At 54.1% G+C, this 20,524-nt stretch overlaps 1 protein-coding gene across 2 annotated transcripts in view; it reads left to right on the top strand.

Moving 5' to 3' along the window:
- UBASH3A (ubiquitin associated and SH3 domain containing A) overlaps positions 1 to 18,259 on the top strand; it is a 35,790-nt gene extending 17,531 nt beyond the window's left edge. The window contains exons 7-14 of one of the 2 annotated variants that reach the window (XM_036094359.2): positions 618 to 744; positions 4,492 to 4,591; positions 7,684 to 7,806; positions 9,698 to 9,790; positions 11,870 to 12,014; positions 12,746 to 12,852; positions 15,149 to 15,258; positions 17,737 to 18,259. In XM_036094359.2, coding sequence (XP_035950252.1) covers positions 618 to 744; positions 4,492 to 4,591; positions 7,684 to 7,806; positions 9,698 to 9,790; positions 11,870 to 12,014; positions 12,746 to 12,852; positions 15,149 to 15,258; positions 17,737 to 17,874 — 943 coding nt within the window. In that variant the 3' untranslated portion in view covers positions 17,875 to 18,259. The remainder of the gene's footprint in view (positions 1 to 617; positions 745 to 4,491; positions 4,592 to 7,683; positions 7,807 to 9,697; positions 9,791 to 11,869; positions 12,015 to 12,745; positions 12,853 to 15,148; positions 15,259 to 17,736) is intronic. The other variant, XM_036094361.2, reaches the window with a different exon arrangement.
- Positions 18,260 to 20,524: the final 2,265 nt, after the last annotated feature.

Genomic DNA, 20,524 nt, shown 5'->3' with positions numbered 1-20,524 from the left:
GCCCGATACGGGGCTCGATCCCAGAACCCTGGGATCATGACCTGAGCCGAAGGCAGACGCTTAACGACTGAGCCACCCAGGCGCCCCCAGCCTGGGGTCTTAAACAACAGACATCTCTTCCCTCATGACCGAAGGCTTTAAGTCCAAGATCAGGGTGTGGGCAGGGCTGGTTTCTCCAGTGGCCCTTTCTCTTAGGTGTGTAAGATGGCCACCTTCCTGGTGCCTCTTCATGGTCTGTCCTCTAGGCCAGCATCCTTGGTGTTTTCTCTGTACCTTCTAGTCTCTTCTTATAAGATAGAAGTGGGTCACCCTACTGGCCTCCTTTTACCTTATTTACCTCTTTAAACTCCCTGTTTCCAATAAAGTCATACTCTGAGGTGCTGGGGGTCAGGACTCTAAATGTCAAGGGGACGTGATTCAGCCCATAATGGGATTTACTCAGGACTTGTTATGTGCTGAGCACGGGGCTCTTTGAACACACGGTTGTGTTTCGTCCTCAACAATGACCTTCCCTGCCCATCTTGTCACATGGGTCCCCATGCACATGCACGACCAGATGCAGACAGTTGCTTTCCAATGTCTTCATGACAAGAGCACACTCGTTTCTTCTCCCGCAGGACCTACACCTTCAGCCTGGCCATGGACCTGATCTCCAGGAAGGACGGTGAGGCCAGCAGCCAGCGAAATGGGGAGCTCTACCCTTCACAGACGCCAAGGGACATTAGCAGCATCCAGGCTTTACAGGTGACAGGATTCCCTGCTTGATAAGATGAGTAAAGGGAAGCCACACTTTAAATTAACTCCATGGTAGACTCGGCCCCTCAAGTACAGCTACAGAGCCGGGTTGCTCGGCAAGAGGCTCTGCCCCTCATTGCTCAGACACAGGCCACACTGCTCCGTCCACCCTGGGGCAGAGGGTGGACGCCCCTTAGCTGTGAGCCAGGCTGTAAGCCCCTGAAGGCAGCCTTCTGGACGTTGCAAGACCATGTAGCATGTGTCTGTAACTCAGGTGGTCACGGCGTCAGGGCATGGGGCAGGGAAGATGTGGGGACACAGCCCTGCCCAGAATCCCAGACTCCTACACCAATTATCTCATCAGCATGCTGTGTGACCCTGGAGAAATCACCTCCCCCAAGCCCCCCAAAGATGGGGGTCTTTCAAGTCAGTTCTAGGAGAAAGAAGGGGGCTGGTACTTGGTAACCCGGAGGGCCAGCAGCCGCAGGGCCAGGCTCTGGGGCACAGCAGGGGCACGTGAGTCCTGCCACCTGCATGGGGCACGTTCAGGAGTGAAGGCTGCCCGTAGGGCCTCCACGGAGCAGGCAGCCCCTCCCCCAAAGCAAACAAGTGACATGGTGTCCCTGGCGCTGTCTGGGTGGTGGGCAGCGTGGCCCTCTGGTCCCTTACGCAGGAACCCCCAGGGGGCAGGGCATTCCTGCAACTAACCCTTGACCACTTCCCACTTCAGTGGAGATGCCTCTCTGTTGCGTCATTTCCGAAGTGGTCCCTCCATGTCCTGCGTCCTGTGCCCCCACATCACATTAGGATTTCAGCCTAGCCACCTCCAACTGCATGGGAGATGTTAGTCCCCATTTCACAGATCTGAAGACTGAGACTTATGGAAGGTAGGAAGCTTGCAAGGGGCACTCAGGCATCTAAGCACCCCCGAACTTGTTGTTTTGGAGGGTTACATGGGACAAGGTGCCATCGCAGGCCAGGCCCTCAGTGCTGAGAGTCTGTCCCTATACAGAGGTAGGGCCATGATGTCAGGCTCGTCCCTGTGTCCTCAGCACCTGCTGGGGGCTTGGCTCATAAATCTCATTGGATAAATCACGGAATGACCTAATGAAGGCCCTGATCAGGACTCATGAGCCAATTGCCCTAAATCCAAAGCTCACTTTCCTTCCCCCAAGAAGCCACCAGCCCTCCAGGCTAGGGTGGGCTTGGTCCAGACAGGAGCTGAACACAGGATGCTGGGACTGGGAAGGCCACGGAGCATCCCCATTAGACAGGTCTTTAGTCGGAGGGAACAGCCCGGGCTGAGTAGCTGCTGGCCAGGAGCCAGAGATGGACAAAAACTACCCCTACCCAGGCTGCCCAGACTCTGGAAGGCACAGCGAAAGCTGGACTCAGCCCCCTTAGTGGGGTGCAGGGGAGTAGGCATGGACTGGGATGGGGCTCCCTGAGGCCATGCCCCCCTTTCCAGATGGAGGACAGGATGCTGGAATGGAAGGGTCAGCTCATAGCTCGGCCTGCATCTGAACTCGCTGCAGCTTTGAATGGGTGAAAGCCTTACAGACATCTCCCTGTGAGCTGGTCCCTCCTTGCCTGGTCTGAGCTCACCCCTCCATGTGGTAGGAAAAGAAGACTGTGGCATCAGCTTTCATACACAGATGCTAGCAGACTGAAGAACGGCCCCAAAGATATGAGGTCCCAGTCCCTGGAATTTGCCAGTGTTCTCTTATGAGGAAGAGTGTCTTTGTCTGAGGGCTGAGTTAAGGGTCTTGATGGGGAGCATCCCATGGGCCCTAAATCCAATCACAGCTGCTGCTAGGAAATACCAACAGGATATGTGATCCACAGGGAAGAGGAGAGACCACAGATACACAGAGAAGGAGGCCATGTGAGTGTTGGGGCAGAGACTGGAGTGTCTCAGCCGAGGCCAAGGACTGCTAGGGCTCCAGGAGCTGAGAAAGCCAGGAAGGATCCTTCCCTAGGACCTCAGAGGGAGTGGCCCTGCTGACACCGTGATTTTGGAATTCTAGCCTCTAAACTGAAACCATCTTTTGCTTAAAGTCCCCAGGTGGTGATGCTTGGCTACAGCAGCCCCCGGGCCTCTCATGTCTAAAGAGGCAATACGGTCCTGGTGTCCCCTAGGCCCCAGGAGCAAGGCCATTCCACTCCCCAAGGGCTTTGCACTTTATCTTAATATTCCTGTTGCAAAGCTCTCCATTTAGAAGTTCAAATGCTCTCAGCAACTCCACGGAAGAAAATGCTGTAAATTCAAAACCTTAGCCCAATGCATTGACAGTACTTGGAGATTGTCAATAAGCAGACTAAGGCTGGGAGCCCATGTGTGTCTTGCAATCTGCTTGCAGATCAGCCCTTGACAGGGCCAGGGGATGAGATATTTTAATATCCATTCTCCTGGGGAAAGGCATCCTGGTTGTAGACAACAATAGGTTGTAAGACACGATTGTAAGACAACAAGACGAACTTCCCTTTGGAGCTTTGCCTTAGAAGGTGTGTGTTTGCCTGTGGGGCCAAAGATGGGAAGTGGAAGCAAAGGGTCTGCTTAAGGAAAAGGAGCTAGGCAAGGACAAGCAGACCAGCAGCTAGAGCTGCCTCCTGCCCAGATGCCCTTCTCATTCCGGCCATCCCTGATGAGCTTGGCCTTTCCATCCCTGGTTACTGTAACCCATCCATCCCAGTGACCTTGGCCTGTCCATCTTGGTGACCTTGGCCCATCCATCCCTGGTGATCTTGGCTCCAGGCATGACCAAGTTCCATGTCCGACCTGAAGTCCCCTCAGCCCACCTCCTATGGCAGGTACTGTCAGCTCTGCCTCTCATCTCATCTTATCCTCTTTTATGACTCATCTTTCCATGTTTGTCCCTCGGTCCCAAAGAGATCCAAAGCTCCCTAAGTGGGGAGTCTGTGAACTGAAGCTTGTTTCCCAGCCTCTGACATGCATGCTCCCAATATGCTGGGCCCCAAGGATACTAACAGCAGTATCTATATAGAGAGAAAATATGTAATATCTATTATATGATAACATATATGTGTGGATGTAGAAAATGTCCTAAGAAGTCACTATGGAGGGATGCTCTGGTCTGAATGTTTGTGTCCCCCCAAAATTCATATGTTGAAATCCTAACCACCAATGTACTAGCATTAGGAGGTGGGGACTCTCGGAGACGGTTAGGTCAGGAGGGTGGAACCCCCATGATGGGATTAGTGCCCTTATACAAGGGACCCCACAGAGCTCCCTTGCCTCTTCCACCCTGTGAGGACCCAGCAAGAAGTTGGCCCAGAAGAGGGTCCTCGCCCAATCACGTAAGCACCCTGATCTTAAATTTCCAGCCTTCACAACTGTAAGAAATAGATGTCTCTTGTTTACGAGCCCCCAGGCTGTAGTGTTCTGTTACAGCTGCCTGGAGGGACTAGGACAGGGTAAGGACTTGGAAGAAACAGAAAGGTAGAAAATTTGATGTGCTCTGTATGGTATAGGCTGTTCCTATGGCTTTTCATTTCCTTGGTAGTGTCATAATGCCTAGGAAATAAAAAGTTGCTAGAAATTAAAGAGATTTCCACCTGCAATTCCTAATCTTCTTTCATTGCAATGACTTTGGTGAAATGGGCTGTAGCCACTGAGGGAGGAAGGAAGAGATCCTGTTTCTAGGCCACCTGTGGGATGGCGAGGGGAGGTGCCCATTGAGTAAGTCTAAGAATGCAGATGTAAAAATGCACATGCCTTTCCTTCCACCATCTCAGGCCACAATAGCGAGGAGGAGTGTTTTGGTGGTGCGCCATGGTGAAAGAGTGGATCAGATCTTCGGGAAGTCATGGCTACAGCAATGCTCCACTCCAGATGGTAGGTAATGTCCTGGCGGAATCGAAACCCAGAAAGTAGGTAGATTTAACAAATGACATCCCTTCTTGACCTCCTGAGTCAGCTCTCCTATGGCACCATTCTTGAGAGTGACTGTGTAGAGATAGTATACGTGAGAGGGGTGTGCGCTACATCTTTCTCCATGGGCGTTATACTCATGCACTGAGTGTGTATGCTGTCTGTGAGTATCTTACCTCAAATGCTGTGTGGAAGATGGAGGAATGGCCATCAACAGTAAGCCATCTGCTGGTGTGACACATGGGCAGTTGTCTTTCTTCTGGATGCACACATATGGTAGCTGGTGAGTGCCCAGCATTGACTTGAGAGTATATTGAGGTCTCTGAACCCTCAGCTGTTGGCACAACCCTATCTCGCAGGCTCATTGCTCTATCTCTCTGAGCTCATCTTCACTGCTGTGGTCATTTCCCTACAATGTTTAACTGTGCTACTCAACAGATGGACGTATTCTGAACATGCACCTTGCTTACCCCAAGTTCACCGGGGATACCAGTGATGCTAAGAACTAAGGACGGTGCTTGTAAATACAGCACACCCACAGGCAATCTCTACCGATGATCCACATCTGTACCAATGCACATCCCTTAATGGAAAGCCCAGCATGCCAGGATTTCTAAGCCACGGATAACTGTATAAATGAAGATATTGAATGAACGTGGAGTCACAGTAGCTGGGCTAGCCAAGCTCTTTTGGAATTCCTCCTGGGGCCCAGCAGGCTGAGAAGAGGGGAAAATGCTAAGGGAAAGCCATTGGCAGATGATCAGCACACACCAGGAAAATTCTGAGCAGATTATATCATGACTGAACATATCTGCAAGAACCCATGGAGGGGATGCTGTGGTAGTATCTATAAAACAAGATCAATCAGAGACACAAAGGCTCAGAAGAGAAACAATAGGATGGTAGGTGGCTATGAGGATGAATTGGCACTCACACATGCAGTTAGAAGAAACGTTCTTGTAAGACAATGATGATTGAAACCACAGACTGAAATGGCACCTGACGTCAGTGTGCGTGTGGTGGTGGTGATGGTGTGAGAACCAACACAAAACAACCAGCTCCAAAACCAGTGGTGGGACATCATGGAAGGAGGAAGAATATTGGTCATCCAGACAAAAGACCAGGTCATCTACAGGGGAAAGTACTTTTTTAAAAAATTTTATTATGTTACGTTAATCACCATACAATACATCATTAGTTTTTGATGTAGTGATCCACGATCCATTGTTTTCGTATAACACCCAGTGCTCCATGCAGTACGTGCCCTCCTTAATACCCATCACCGGGCTAACCCATCCCCCTCCCCCCTCCCCTCTAAAACCCTGTTTGTTTCTCAGAGTCCATAGTCTCTCATGGTTCATCTCTCCCTCCAATTTCCCCTCCTTCATTTTTCCCTGCCTTCTCCTAATGTCCTCCATGCTATTCCTTATGTTCCACAAATAAGTGAAACCATATGATAATTGACTTTCTGTGCTTGACTTATTTCACTTAGCATAATCTCCTCCAGTCCCATCCATGTTGATGTAAAAGTTGGGTATTCATCCTTTCTGATGGCTGAGTAATATTCCATTGTATATATGGACCACCTCTTCTTTATCCATTCATCTATTGAAGGGCATCTCGGGAAAGTACTTCAAAGGCACTGGAGAGTCCCAGCTTGAAGGAGGCTCCTGGTGGCTCTTTGCACCAGGCAAAGTGGCCCTACAGTGAATACTGACAGTCTAGTTTGTCCAAATTCTGCATATTGCTATGTTTACCGTATTACAGTGGGGTGTTTGGGGGAGAGGCCAACCTTTCCTCTGACCCTCCTCATTTCAGCTCACTTCTGGGCCAAATTCCCACGCCTTGTATGGCCCCTCATTTCTCAGGGCTGCTGCCAGATCACCCCCTGTCTATAAGGTTCTACACCACCAGAACCTAATGTTGCTCCAGATCCTTGTCTTCTTCTGAGCTCTGCTCTCCACCCTCACAGATAGAGTGTCCGAGGACAAGAGACCAACATGGAGCAGATGCCTTTGAGAATACAACACAGTCAATAGACCTTCTCTTGGGGGAAAAAAAAAATCCACTTTTCCAGCGAACACATGTATTTTGGCATTTAATGAAGGCCTTTCTTCAAACAATGTCTCTGCCAATGGACGTTCCAGGGAGGGAGCTTTCAGGAAAATCGTGCTTGGAAAGGGCTGGGATGCTGTGAGCAGGGCTGGGCTGGCGTGCTCGGGCAGGGCACGTGACGGGGCCTGCCCCAGATGCACAGCAGGTCTCAGGAAAAGCGGCTTGGTGGCTAGAACCTGCTGGCAGCCAGGGAGTTTGGGGCTGCGTGGGAGGATGTGAGGGGTAGACCCCGCACACAGCGAGATGAGGCCCACCACTCGTTAACCACTTGCCCTGAGCCAGGCCCTGGGATCACAGTGACTCATTGTAACAGCTCTATCATTTCTCCCTTTTACTGATGAGGCGGACCTAATCACACAACTGGCAGCCCCCAGTGTCAGGATTGGTACCAGACTGTCAGGTCGTAGAGCTCAAGGTCAAATGCTTCGCAGCCTCTAGATGGAGGGTGGGGGCAGTTCCTGCGGATCCTCCTGATTTCCAGGTGCGCCTCAGCAGTTGGCTGAATAATGCACAATGCGGGAACTTTCGGCCATGGGTACTCCATCCCCAGAGACAATATGACACACTGTCAGCTATGGGGACAGGCAGAATTTCACCTCCTTAATTAACGCCAACTTGGGATTCCCATCAAGTTAAGCTAAATCAGTAATGGAGGCAGGAAAATTGTATGAGTGAATCTTTGTGAGGGGTCTTCAGGGGACAAAGAGGGTCTCATGTTTCCTAAGGCAAAAACCTGTGTTTTCTGTATTTGAAGAAATGTGTGCTCAGTAGAGTAGAAATTTCTCTCCAAATGAATCCACATCGCAGAGCACATTCCAGAAAAAACACAGTTGACAACTATTTAAGTGATAACCCTGCTTCCGATATGGGTCTCGATCTTGGGGGTTTTAAATATGCACTAAGCTGATGGACCTGAACGCCTGGTGTTATTTATGCTTTAGGGAAATACTACCGGCCAGACCTGAACTTCCCTTACAGTCTCCCCCGGAGGAACAACGGTATCAAAGACTTTGAAAACGACCCACCATTATCATCGTGTGGGATTTTCCAGTCCAGGATGGCAGGTATGTTTGGGGATAATTACAATAATCACAGCAGTGATTATCTCTAGTGCATACTGAGCCTTAGCTACACGCCCATTGAAGTCAGCATTAGCATTATCCCCACTCCGCTGATGAGGACGCTGAGGCACAGAAAGGTTAAGTAAGTTGCCCAAGATCACACAGCTAGTGAGTGGAAGTGCAGAGATTGGACCCAGGGCGGATGGTTGGGGAAGTCAGAAGGAACGAATGATAGGCGTGGAAAGAACAAGAGAGGGGAGAAAAACCAACGAGCACCGTGTACACTATGAATGTTATTTTAAAAATTTAAAAAACACATCTTCTCTTTGTTTTTATTTCAAAATCTGTCAGCTTGGGCTTATGCTTTATGTCTGGGGTTCTGGTTCCATTGATTGACTTTTTGGAACACAAGAAGCCAATAAATCCATCTGGTCTTCCTTTAATGAATGAAGAACCTGGAATCGGGAACTGGAGAAGGTGTGTGAACTGAAGGAGCTCGGTGTCCGGGCAGGCAGTAGATGGCCTCTGCATTGGTTCCGTGGGGCCACATAAAAAAGTGCCAACGTGGAGTGGCTTCACCAACAGAGGTGCATTCTCTCTGGGTTCTGGATGCCAGAAGTCCGAGTTCCTCCTGAGGCCGCGAGGGCGTCTGCTCCAGGCCCCTCCCCTTGACGTGTAGACGGGTCCCTCTGTGCCCACTGTCTCTGCATCCAAACTCTGCCTTTTGCAAGGACACTGGTCAGAGTGGACCAGAGCCCCCCTAGTGACCTCATCATAACTTGACCACCATTATGAAGACACCATGTCACATTCGAGGACCTGGGGTTTGGGACCCCAGCATATGAATTTGGGGGACACAATCCAGCCTGTGACACCTTCCTCTACAGCCTCTGGCCTTGGCACTGTGCATATATCCTACTGAAAAGATCCCCTTCTTTCCCAAGGACCAGACCCTCTGGTTTCGTGAGAGGCAATGTGACCTCTAGGCTTGTCCTCCCATGAGCCTCGGGTAGTCTCAAGCTCCCCGTTGCCCCAGCACAGATTACCCCGACCTTAAAACAGCCCCCACATGTCGGCTCACGGTTCCATAGGGCAGAAGCTCGGGCACAGCGTGGCTGAGTTCTCTGCTCAGGATCTCACAGCATGAAAGCCAGGTGTCACCTGGGCTGGGCTCCCATCTGGAGCCTGTTGGACGCAGTTCCAGTCTCTCCCAATGGCTGTTGGGGGGATTCTGTTCCCTGCAGTTGTAGGACTGAAGTCCTCATTCCCTTGCTGGCTATCCTCAAAGGGGTGCACTCAACTCCCAGCAACCCTATGTTCCCTGCCACGTGGTCCCCTCCATCTCTCAAGCCAGCAGTAGGGAATCTCTTGAGTGTTGAATACTGTATTTTTTTGAGAGAGAGAGAGAGAGAGCAGGAGGAGGTATGAGGACAGAGGGAGAGGGAGAGAGAAAATCTTAAGCAGGCTCCATGTTCAGCGTGGAGCCCGACATGGGTGGGGCTCGACTTCACGACACTGAGATCATGACCTGAGCCGAAACCAAGAGTCAGATGCTCAACCAACAGAGCCCCCCAGGCACTGTTCGAATTCCCGTACTTCTGAACCTCTCTGGCTTCTCTTCTGTGACAGCCAGAGAAAAATCTCTGCTTTTAACGTGCTCACCGGAATGGTCAGGCCTCCCTGCAATAATCCCCTTCTGCCGTACGACACAACACAGTCCCAGGAGCGCCACTTCATGTCATCACGGCTTCCAGCCACACTCAAGGGGGCGACAGGCGTGGGCAGCAGGGGGTGGGAATCTCGGGGCCCCTGGAGGTCCTGCCTCCCTCTGGTGGTGAGGGCCCATCGGAGGCCACGGTTACGAAGAGGCGCTTCTCCACCTGCTGTTTTCCAGGGGAAGCACTACTGGACAGCGGCATCAGAGTCAGCTCGGTCTTCGCCTCCCCGGCCCTCCGCTGTGTGCAGACAGCCAGACACATCCTGGAAGGTCGGTGAGAACCGCAGCGAGCCTTGACCTCGTGGCTATTCTCCAAGGGGAGAGGGAGGTGGACGGGGGTAAGAATTGGATGAGGGGCGATGCATGGCCACGTAAGTCGTGAGACGCTCATGGGGCAGCCCTCCAAGAGCTGTGAGCGGGCACTGAGCCCACCAACATTTCTGAAATGCTGGGATCGTAACCGAGTGCCAGGAGCCTGTCATCACACTGTCCACCTTTGGTCTACATCCACCATGTGTTAAAAAAAAAAAAAAAATCTGGGGAGGGGCATTCAGAAAAACCCAGAGAGCTAGGAATGGCTATGGTCCCTCCTGAGCCCAAAGTCCACGACTTCCAGGGCAAGGGGCTCGGCTCCTGGGAGCTGTCCAGCACCCTCAAAGGCTGATGTCCCTTAGGACGCCACCGGCAGGCCTTTTAGAGTTTCTGCCAGAGAAGTGCAGCCTATCTGGGGGCGTTGGTTCTGCATCTCCCGCTGGACCCCCGCCCTGCCCTCCTTGTGTGTGGGGGGGTGCAGGTCGCCGTGCAGGAGCACGGGCCGATGCTCCACAGCGATGGGACAGAGGGCAGAGCATGTGGACACAGAGGCAGCAGGTGCGCAAATGTGGGGGAGGCGGCTTGCCTCTATCTTCTCAGAGACAGAGGGGGTCAGGCCACCAGCTGAAAGTGAGAAAAGGAAGGCCTTCTCGAGGTTTGGGGACGCACAGAAGGTATGACATGCCCATCAGAGAGAGGGGCCAGATCACGGTGGGGAGATGGTGGATGGCCACTGGGCAGAATGGAGAGCCCACTGAGGTCAGAGAGCATGATTTTACATTGAGAGCCACCCACCGCCTGGGCCCGGGGCTTTCCTGCAGGTGCGGACCTGGAGGAGCAGGTGCAGAGCTGGCTCTAGCAACTTGAGATGTGAAATAAAAATTCTCAAAGATGCTCTCTGGTGGTGGTAACATCAGTGCCTCTAGGACGATCTCTCATGGACTTGTAGCCTATATGCAGAACATCCTTAGTGTTATCATGATGCCTAATAAAGTTACCAGGGTATAAACCCTGTGTTCCTTCAGGAAAAAGAGGGCACTCGGCCTTCTTCCTAGGTCCTGGAACATGACTGATCTGTTTCCAGACTGGCATCCGAGATGCTAACCTGCTACCCTTAGTTTCAATGCCGGGTCAGTGGTTGTCCAGATGGACCATTTCCCAAAGTGTGACCCGCAGAGAAGTGGCTGCCAGATGGCTCCACAGAAGGACCGGCCAAGCCCATTTGGGAATTTCTCCTACTGTTCCTTCATGTGACCTATTCACATGGACATAACTGTGGACACGGGCCCTCCACAGGCTGGAGAGAGCCCGGGAGCCGGATTAGACTGTAGAACTCCCTTTCCTAAACGTGCTTTGGCAAAGGGACCAGTCCAGGGACCTGGACTGCATTTTGGGAACTGATTTTATTTCCAGCATTTGAGCTTAATGACATTTGCCCCATTTCTAACAAAAACATGCAGGTCTTCTTTGCCCCACTCACAGAGATGGTCTTCTGCCACAGGTCTTCTCTTAGCTGAGGGAGAAAATGCTTGGGAAGGGTAGCTGGGAGAAGTCGGATGTTCTGAGAGACAGCTTCCTCTGCCCTTCACCTTCTGCTCGGTCTGGGGTGTTTGTCAGGACGGGGCCTCAGTGTGACCCATGTGCTCTCCATTGGCCGGTCTTTTCCAGGGATTATTGGGTTGGCCAATACCGTGTGCTCTCGCTCTTGACTGAGAACCAGGCCCGGCGCTGGTCTGGCTGTAGAGCTGTACTGGACCATCGGGGTGAGCGCCAGGGTGAGCCCACTGCTGGTGGTGCGTCCCAGCCTGGGTCCCTTCCCGATGGACGGGCATCACTGCTCCTCGGATACCTTCCAACCACCCAGTGGTTTTGGGCTCAGAAATAGCACGGCTACAAGTAATCACAGAACAATACTTGCCAAGAAAAAAAAAGCCCACATTTTTAAAAGGTATTGTTTAGGTGTAAGGAGAGACTTAACTTACGTAAAACCAATATGGACTCTGAGGACGATAAACGCTTGTGTTCTGTTGGATCCAGAGCTCAAACTGGAGAAAAGAATTAAGATAAGAGTGGAACCTGGAATCTTTGAGTGGACGAAATGGGAGTCCGGCAAAACCACCCCGACCCTCATGACCCTGGATGAGCTGAAAGAGGCGAATTTCAACGTCAGCATGGATTATAGGTACGCCGTCCTCTTGCCTTCTGCCAGGGTGGGGTGCTTCTCTAGTGCTTGTTCAAGAAGAAATATTCACGACACCCATTAAAGATGGTAAGAAAGGCTGTATTTGGGGAGAATGCTGCACTGGGGGGCTGTCACAGGGGAGCAGAGTGGGACTCAGCTCTGAACACAATGAGGACAAATGGGGGCTGTTAGCCGAGGAGCGGGGTGGGGGTGGAAAGGTACTAAGAGGGTGGGTAATTCTCCATAAACTGCCCTAGCAGCAGCTGGCTGAAGGCAGGCCAGAGGGACCGGACATCACCGGGGGGTGGCGGGGCATGCGGGGCTTGCTCAGGTATCGAGGGGGAGCCCATACCAACGCTGGGGCTTCTGGCTTCACGGTGTTAGCCAGAGTCTTGCTAAAACTGACTCTGCGCAGTTGGACACTGAAGCCCCGCGGTCGGCCTCGTGAGCCGCGGGCTCGAGGAGCCTGGCTAGAGCGTGTAGTCAAGGAGACAGGTTTTGTCATTCTCGGCCCACGGCTGACTCTTGGCCATCACAGAACCCTCTGGTGTTCTGTGAGGGCACTTGCTGGAGATTGGACATCAGCCCTTTGTCGTTGGGGACACACAACCGGAGTGTCGCTGTGGACCACGAGCTGCCTTGAGGCGGGGCTGTCTTAGAAGGGCTTCTTCTCCAGCTGACCACACAGCAAGCAGGCCAGCATGGCAGGGGTCCTCCCTCTCGTCCTTTAGGCCTGCGTTTCCCCTCGCCTCCCTCCTGCCGGCTGAGAGTTATGACGAGTACGTGGAGAGGTGTGCAGTGAGTGTGGGACGGATCATCAGCGCCTGCCCACGGGACGGTAAGTGCCTCCCCCCCTTCCCCGTCCCCCACCTCCGGGTATGGGCAGGCCCCGGGGGTTGGGGTCTTACCTCTGGGGTGGAGACTGGATGATTTTACGAACCTAGGAATACCGCAACTCCCTCCGCCCCCCACCCCAACCAACAGAGCTACATGGAGGGCTCTGCAGTAACGCGGTGCGTAGATACATGCCCCCTGCCGCCCTGGGGACCCCGATTCTGAGACTGGGAGCCGATGGGATCCAGGACAGTGGATCAGCACAAACCACACATGTCTGCGTCCTAGGAAACAGGAGACTAAAGATGGAAGAACCAAACGTCAGGCCACATTTGAATGCCGATCGGCACAAAACATCTGTATCCGTAGATGGTTCAGACCCTTAGAAAAATCCGAATGTGGAATCTGAATGTGGAAATGCCTAAGAGACCAGTGGGTTCTGTTAGGTGTGACAGTGGCGGGTTGGGTGTGGAAGGGTGGAAGTCCTCACTGGGAGGGGCCGCCCCCGGCAGAGTCTGAAACGCTGGACGTTGGCGATGGGGGGGAGGGGCTGGGGGTGCTCTGACGGCGCATGATGCACAAATTTCACACCGTTGCAGCTGCGGGAGGCGGGAGGCCCACCTTCGGGTCTATCTGGGTATCTCTGAAAGTGTCCGTAGTGAAAAGCTAAAAACTAAGCCTTTAAAAATTTACATTTAGCAAGTGTGTAGTGAACATCGTGCTGTGTCAGACGCCAAATAAAACACGGTGGGGAAAACCCAAGTGAAGAAGCACGTGCTCCCCCCTCAAGGAGTTTGAACATGATTGGGGAAAGGGGCACGGCATCTGGAATATTAGGAATTTTGAGTGGCATGAGGCTGCTTTACGTTGCCTACTTCGACAGGCTGGCATCCTGGGAAGTGTTCTTTTGGGAACCGCACCTTAGTGGCATTTAATTGATCGCCAAAGCCCTGTTCCTCACACTGACTGCCACCGAGCACCACAGGACGGAAGATGACATTAGACCCTTCCACTGCACGGCCGGGGTCCCTCCTCAGCCCGCCGCTTTCCTGCTGTTCATGTCAAGCCTCTGTCCTGAGCTGAAATTCAGAGGCCATGGGATGCTCTGCCCTTCTGAGGACCCCCTACAGGGGTGAGGGCCTCGGGAACAGGGATAGAGATCTGGTTTATCAGCTCCTGAGCCCACTGAGCACCGTCTACGTGCTGCTCACTGCAGGGAACACAGCCCGCCCGTCCACACGGCCGCACGTGCCACGGAGGCTGCCAGGGTGCTGCACCTGAGCCGTAGGACAAGCGGGATTTGGAAGGCAAACGGTGCCCGAGAGCGGAGAGCATGAGCAAGGTGGGAGGGTGGCAGGTATGACGAGCCGCAGAGGAGGAATGAAACAGCCAGGTGGGCTGGAGGGAAAACGCCAACACCTCCCGGTCCCCGGGCAGGGGGCCCTTCACGGATACTACCTGTTAACTGCTCACCTTCCTGTGCGGTCTGTGACGTCACGGCCCCATACTCCCCATGACGCTGAAGCTCAGGGGGCTGGAGGCCGCGTGTCCAAGTCACCCGCACGCTGACCGCACAGGCCCAGAGTCCAAGCTGCGCATCCTCCTCCCAGACGGCGCTTGGCCGCCGCACCATGACTTGGGAAGCCAAAGACACGAGAATGGAATGAACAGGAAATAACACAGGAAAAGTACATCAGGGCTTCGGTCCTGTTGGAGAATTTGCAGTCGTGTTAGGAGACAGCGTGAACAGATTGTTCTGTGTCAGCTGTAGCCCTCGGGGGAAGCCCGCCGCCCGACTCCCTCCGGCAGGTGGATCCAGGGGGTCCGGCCAGGGCACCTCCCGGACTCGCCCGGCTGGGCCAGCTCTCTCCCGCTGTGCTTGGTGCCTGTGTCAGTCACGCTGCCGGTGGGGGACTCGCTCCACCCGTGGACTCAGAATGTCCTTATCAAAGCAAGAGGCATCAGCAGGCTCATGGTGGCCAACTGGCTGATAATTCTCTAGCTAAGGGACCCAGCCTGGGCGGCAGCCACCACAACATCCTGCGAGAGATGGCAGCTCGGATCATGGCGCAGTCCCATCCCCGGAGCTCGCGGCAGGTGCTGCCGCCGCAGATCATGCCCATGGACGTGATGCACACGGACTATGCATGGGTGGCTACCTGCCGCGCCACTTCCTACCCCAGCTCTCTCAGGCTTTGTGCACCACAAAGTGGTTCCCCCCAGTAGCACTGCGGACCCTCGTTCTAATAAAAGGCACTCTCTGTGCCTCCTCTGACCCCGAGGTGTGCTTTTCTCTACAGTGGGCGTCATCCTGATCGTGAGCCACGGCTCGGCGCTGGACTCCTGCACTCGCCCGCTCCTTGGGCTGCCGCCCCGGGACAGTGGAGACTTCGCCCAGATGGTGAGAAAGGTACGTGCCGGCCCCTTTCTCTTTGGGCCATGAAGTCAAGCCCCCAGAGCCCACAGGGTCATCATACTTCCTTCTCAGAATGAAAACAGGTGTCCAGCCCACCCAGGGCAGCAGGGACCACCCCATCTGCCCCATCTCCTGAGAATGTGTGCACCTGCTCTTATGCAAAGGGCAGCCCTGGGCGGGGGGCTGACGGGAGCAGCTTATCATCTTTATCATCATTATGGCAACTTTGGCCTTTGCTGCCCAGATTACTATTATATATTATTATTCTTACAAAAAAATAAGATACGGTTATCCCCTGCAGCTCCAGTAGTTGAACAAATGGTCCAGTGGGGAGTAAACCCTGTGGACACAAAGAGAAAGAACAAAGGCTGGCCTGGCTTGCTCTGGGGACCCGGGGGCAGGGGGCTGGAGGACAGAAAGGAACCCCACCCTCTTGCCTTTCGAGTCAGCCCACCATGGAACACACAGGACTTACGGTAGCCTGAGTGCCCGGGGTTGGGCTGGAGCTCTGCAAACACTTACAGGTAACCACCATGTAGAGAAGGACAGTGGGTACTTTGCAACAACCTGTTGACCATCACCCAGTAACCCAGAGGCGGCTTTATCCGTTAGTGAGGTGAATCAAGGCAGGCAAACTAGGGGCTCAGACCCACCCCCTGCTCCTGCCCCGAAAATCTACTCAGGGCCAGATTTGCCCCCCGTCCTTGTCCTTTTTATCAAACTGATCAGCTGACCGATGGTATAGACAACACTTGTGATGGGAGATGGGTCCCTGAGTTGGTTCCGTGGTGCAAAATTGTCACAGGACCATGAGCGGCCAAAGTCTGTTCACAGAGGAGCAGACCCCAGGCCCCGACCAGCCAACACCAGCTCGGAGCCTGGCAAGGTCCTTGGCTTTCAGAGCCCCGCCCTGCCTGCTGGAGAAGGCCAGGCCCTCCCTCACGTGGGGGTGAGTCAGAGAGAACTACCTGCGTGTGCCTTCTCTCTTCTCGTTCAGTGTCCTCTGGACCTGAGTGGGAGCATGCATCCCCTCCAAAGTGTCCCCAAGGTGGGGTTTCCCAACTGCGACCCAGATGTTCCCAAGCCCTTCTGGGTCCTGGGCCACCGGTTGACTGCTATCTGAATATAGGGCTCGAGCCTCCAGGCCATGCTGGATGACGATGGATTTTTCTGGGGGTTCTCCTGGTGGCCCCCGCGCCACCTGCTCCCCGAGCGTCGCTCTTGCTGGTGTCCCTGTCTCCCTCTCATGTGCTCACGTGCTGCACGCTCCGGATGCTGCACCCCTTCCCAGGCTGTCCTGGGCTCCCGGTCATCCGCACGCGCCAGTTGCGGACAGAATCGCAAATTTGGTGCTATCCCAAAACCCCACTGGTCTTCGCAGCCAGATTCCCACCCACTCCCCTGACCCTTGGCCTCCCCTTCTCACGATGCCAGCCTTGAACTTCCAAATCCCTGCGACTTTCTTATCCTGACAGTTTGGTGTCCACCTCGCCCCCTCCCCAAATAAGCTGGACTTGCGTGCACATATCAGACATTTACCAAGGGGCTCTGGGGAACCCCGGGCCTTCAAATCAGGGGCAGATGGAAAGAGACCGTTCACAGCCTTCCCTTTGCCCGCCACACCGTGCTGCCCCCACACGCACACACATACATATGTACACACACATGCACACACGTGCACGCATACACACACACACAAAGATGCATACGTGTGCACATGCACACATACGCCCCTGGACCCACATGCACACATACATACACACATAGACATGCATGCACACACACACGCACACACACATGCACACGCACAGGCAAAGTCTCTCTAAGCAGGAGAGTCGTCCTGAGTCACCACCAGCCTCCACAGGGATCCCCCTGCATGTTGGAATTTCTGCAAATTTTGTCTCACTGAGGAATTTCTCAGCATCAAAAGAGAGGAAAAAAAGGAAAGCAAAACATGCAAACAAACCCCAAAAAGCCTTAAAAACAAAAATCTACGTGAACGCTTTCACTTTGCAGTCGAAGACATGGAGATTCTAAAGTTTCACTTAGCGGTTTTTTCTGGCCTCTGCAGACAATGCCAATATCTCTTTGTGATGCTAAATTTGAGAATGCAAGTCAGTCCCAAGCAGCAGCCTGGGCTTTGCAGCCTGGACACTGCCGAGCTTCGGGCAGGGTGCTTCCGTGTTGGGGGGCACCATGCTCCTGTGCCCTGGAGGACGTTAGCAGGATCCCCGGCCTCTGCCCCTGCCAACAGCACCCGGTGTGACAACCCGTGGGAGGGGCACGGCCCCCGCCCCAGGACGGCTGTGTGGGACGTGGACGTGGGCATCATGTTTAGGGCAGCAATGCCAGTGTGGACCCATGGCACCCGCCTCCCCGGCCCAGCAGGACCTGCCAGCTAGCTTTGGAGCGAGTGTAAAATCGATTGACCTGGTATAAAATATTAATAAGTGATTGGAAACTCTGTCCTAGATTCCTTCTCTGGGCATGTGCTTCTGTGAGGAAAATAAAGAGGAAGGAAAATGGGAACTGGTGAATCCTCCCGTGAAGACGCTGACCCACGGCTCGAACTCGGCGTTTAACTGGCGGAACTGGCTCCCAGGCAGCTAGGAGCCGTGCTCACGCTCTGCTCGGCGCCGGGAGGAGGGGCGTCCTCCGCTCCCCCGATGTGATTTGTACATGCACAAAATGCACTTTTGGATCCCCGGAGTTTCGCCATCCGCTGTTGCCTTCACAGCGGCCACCGGTGGACTGTTACCCCGTTAGCGCAGCCCTTGAGACGTGTGGACCTGCCACGTGGCCAGAGGGAAGGAGCCGCGGCGACCCGCCACGGGGGACTGGAAGGACGCGCCCACTCTATGTGCTGTGTTCTGATGAGTCATGTTCCCCGTCGTTTTCCTAGTTCTAGTCCAGTCACTTTTGGGCCATGTCCACACAGGCCGAAAAGGGTATAATAGTCAATAAAATGCAACAAGAAACCACCGGCCAGCTCGAAGGCACGGAGCCACAGCTTGGTGTCCACGCCCTGGGTATGAGTTTCCCATCGCTGCCATAACAAGTCACCACGGAGCAGCAATTAGGGACAGCACAAATTTTTAATCACACGTGCACAGATTACTTCCGTTACAGTTCTGGGGGTCAGGATTTCTAAGACAGGTCAGCGGGCTGCATTCCTCCCAGAGGCTCTTGCGGAGGTGGTGGGGAGGGGTCTGTCCCCTTGCTTTCCCCGCCACTGGGGCCCCTGCCCTGCCAGCCTGCAGACAGCAGCATCTTCAAGCCCCCCGCCCCGTCCCACCGCTTCCACCACCACATGGCCTTCTGCCTCGGACCCCATTCCGTTTTGTAAGGTCTCTTGGGATTACAGAGGGCCCGCCCGATAGTCCAGGATGGCCTTTCATCTCAAGATCCACAACTTATTCTGTCTGCAGGGTCCCCTTTGCCTTGTAAGGGACACAGTCACAGATCTGGGATTAGGATGTGGATGGCTTTGGGGACAATCTCCATCCCCCACACCCCACACATGGGGCTGCTTGTACCGGGGCCCCACTATGAGGATGTGACACACCCCACTCAGTGCAGACCTTCCCCAGCTTCTCCTTTTCTCCCTTTTGGTCAAGTAGAGGGGGAGGTGGCCTTGCAAATGGGGGGAGCATGTCCCGCCCCGACTCACAGGAGAGACCCACCACCAGCACAGGGACTCCTGCCCAGATGCTGCCAATCCCGTGGTGCCTCTGACTCTCCAGCTGTTGGTCCAGGTGGGTGATGGGTGTCTCTCCCGTGGCGTCCTCGACCCAGCCCCCACTGGTCACACCTGTCCCCACAGCCAATGCCTTCAGCATCCCAAAGTCCCACCCCGGCGCAGTGAACCCGACTGGCCTTCCTCCTCTCCCACCACGCTCCCGTTCCAGTGTTTGGGACCATGGTTGACCCTGGCCTTGCACAGAGCAAAGAGGGAGCTGGAGGGAAGAGCCAGCCCCACCCCCAGCTCTCCCCTGCTGTCTCCCAGGCGAAGCTGGGGACACAGTCTGCGGAGCTCTTGAGGAGCAGAGAGGGTGGACCCCGGAACCTGGACGGGGAACCAGCCACTCACAAAGAACACACAGGCCACACAAAAGGCTCTTCACTGCGCAGTCCAACCGGGCCTCCCGAAGGAAAGATAAAAGTGTTTGTCCCTTGTTTTACTTTACTCGTGACGTCGTTTTTCTGTCTCCAAACATAAAGATGTTTGCAGTTGGTGCAGAACAGAGAGCAGAGGGCAGCCCACTCACAGGCTGCTCCCGTACCTGGTCTCCAACACAATGCTGTCTTAGGGAAATAACCCTGCATGCCTCCCAACAGGTACTGACCAGAAAGCAAACCGGCCCCTGGGACTGGGGGGGTGGGGGGGTGGGAAGGGCAGCACCTCCCACGAAGTCCACGCCTGCCTCTGAGCGCCTGGACGCTGCCTTTCTCTGCAGCAAGTACACGGTCGGGAGGAAGCCTTCCCTGTCCTCCCTCCCAGATACCCTGGTGCCACCCCAACATCACTAATCGTGATGATGAATAAACTTCACAAATCAAGCAAGTGGCCCCGTCTTTGGGGTGGTCCCAAGGTGTCTGGATTCGCCCTGTGGAGGGTGAGGCTGCTGGGCCGCCTGCCCCTGGGTAATGAAGGGGAGGGCCTTCCTCCTTGCCGGGCTGCTGATGGGGGTTTGCAAGAGATGATGAGATGGGCTTGAACCTCAGATTCCAAGGCCAAAAGAGCAAGAAACTCCATTTTCTTTTTTTTTTAAGATTTTTATTTATTTATTTGAGAGAGAGATAGTGACAGAGAGAATAAGCGGGGCGGGGGGCGGGGAGAAGGAGAAGCAGGCTCCCTGCTGCAGGGAAACTCCATTTTCTTTAAATTCTGTAATTCTGGTTTTGACTAGCCCCCCATTCTGATGCAATGGCAGGAAAGCCCAGTTCCGACCCTTTTAGCTTCCAGAATGGGCCTCATTGTCAGGACGGGGGCCCTGAGAACAGAGCCACGCTGGAGAAAGGGAGGGATGGAAGTTTATCACGGGTTGGTGCAAGTTTGCAATTCTACCAAGGAAGAAGCCAAGAAACAAAGAGATCCGTGAGCTCTCTGTGGGCTCCAGCACCTGTGTGTTTGTAAGCCGACAGTGACCCCTGCTGACGTCCTCTGGGAATGGCCTCCTGTTACCGCAGACCCCCACCCGGCCCACCCACCGCGTCTCTGGTTTCCTCAAAAAACAGGCCTGGAAAGGAGCTCTCCACA

This window comes from Halichoerus grypus, chromosome 1, assembly GCF_964656455.1.
Source record: "Halichoerus grypus chromosome 1, mHalGry1.hap1.1, whole genome shotgun sequence".
Lineage (NCBI taxonomy): Eukaryota > Metazoa > Chordata > Mammalia > Carnivora > Phocidae > Halichoerus > Halichoerus grypus.
Note: the sequence above shows the minus strand (reverse complement) of the source record. Positions and strands in the feature narration are given on the sequence as shown.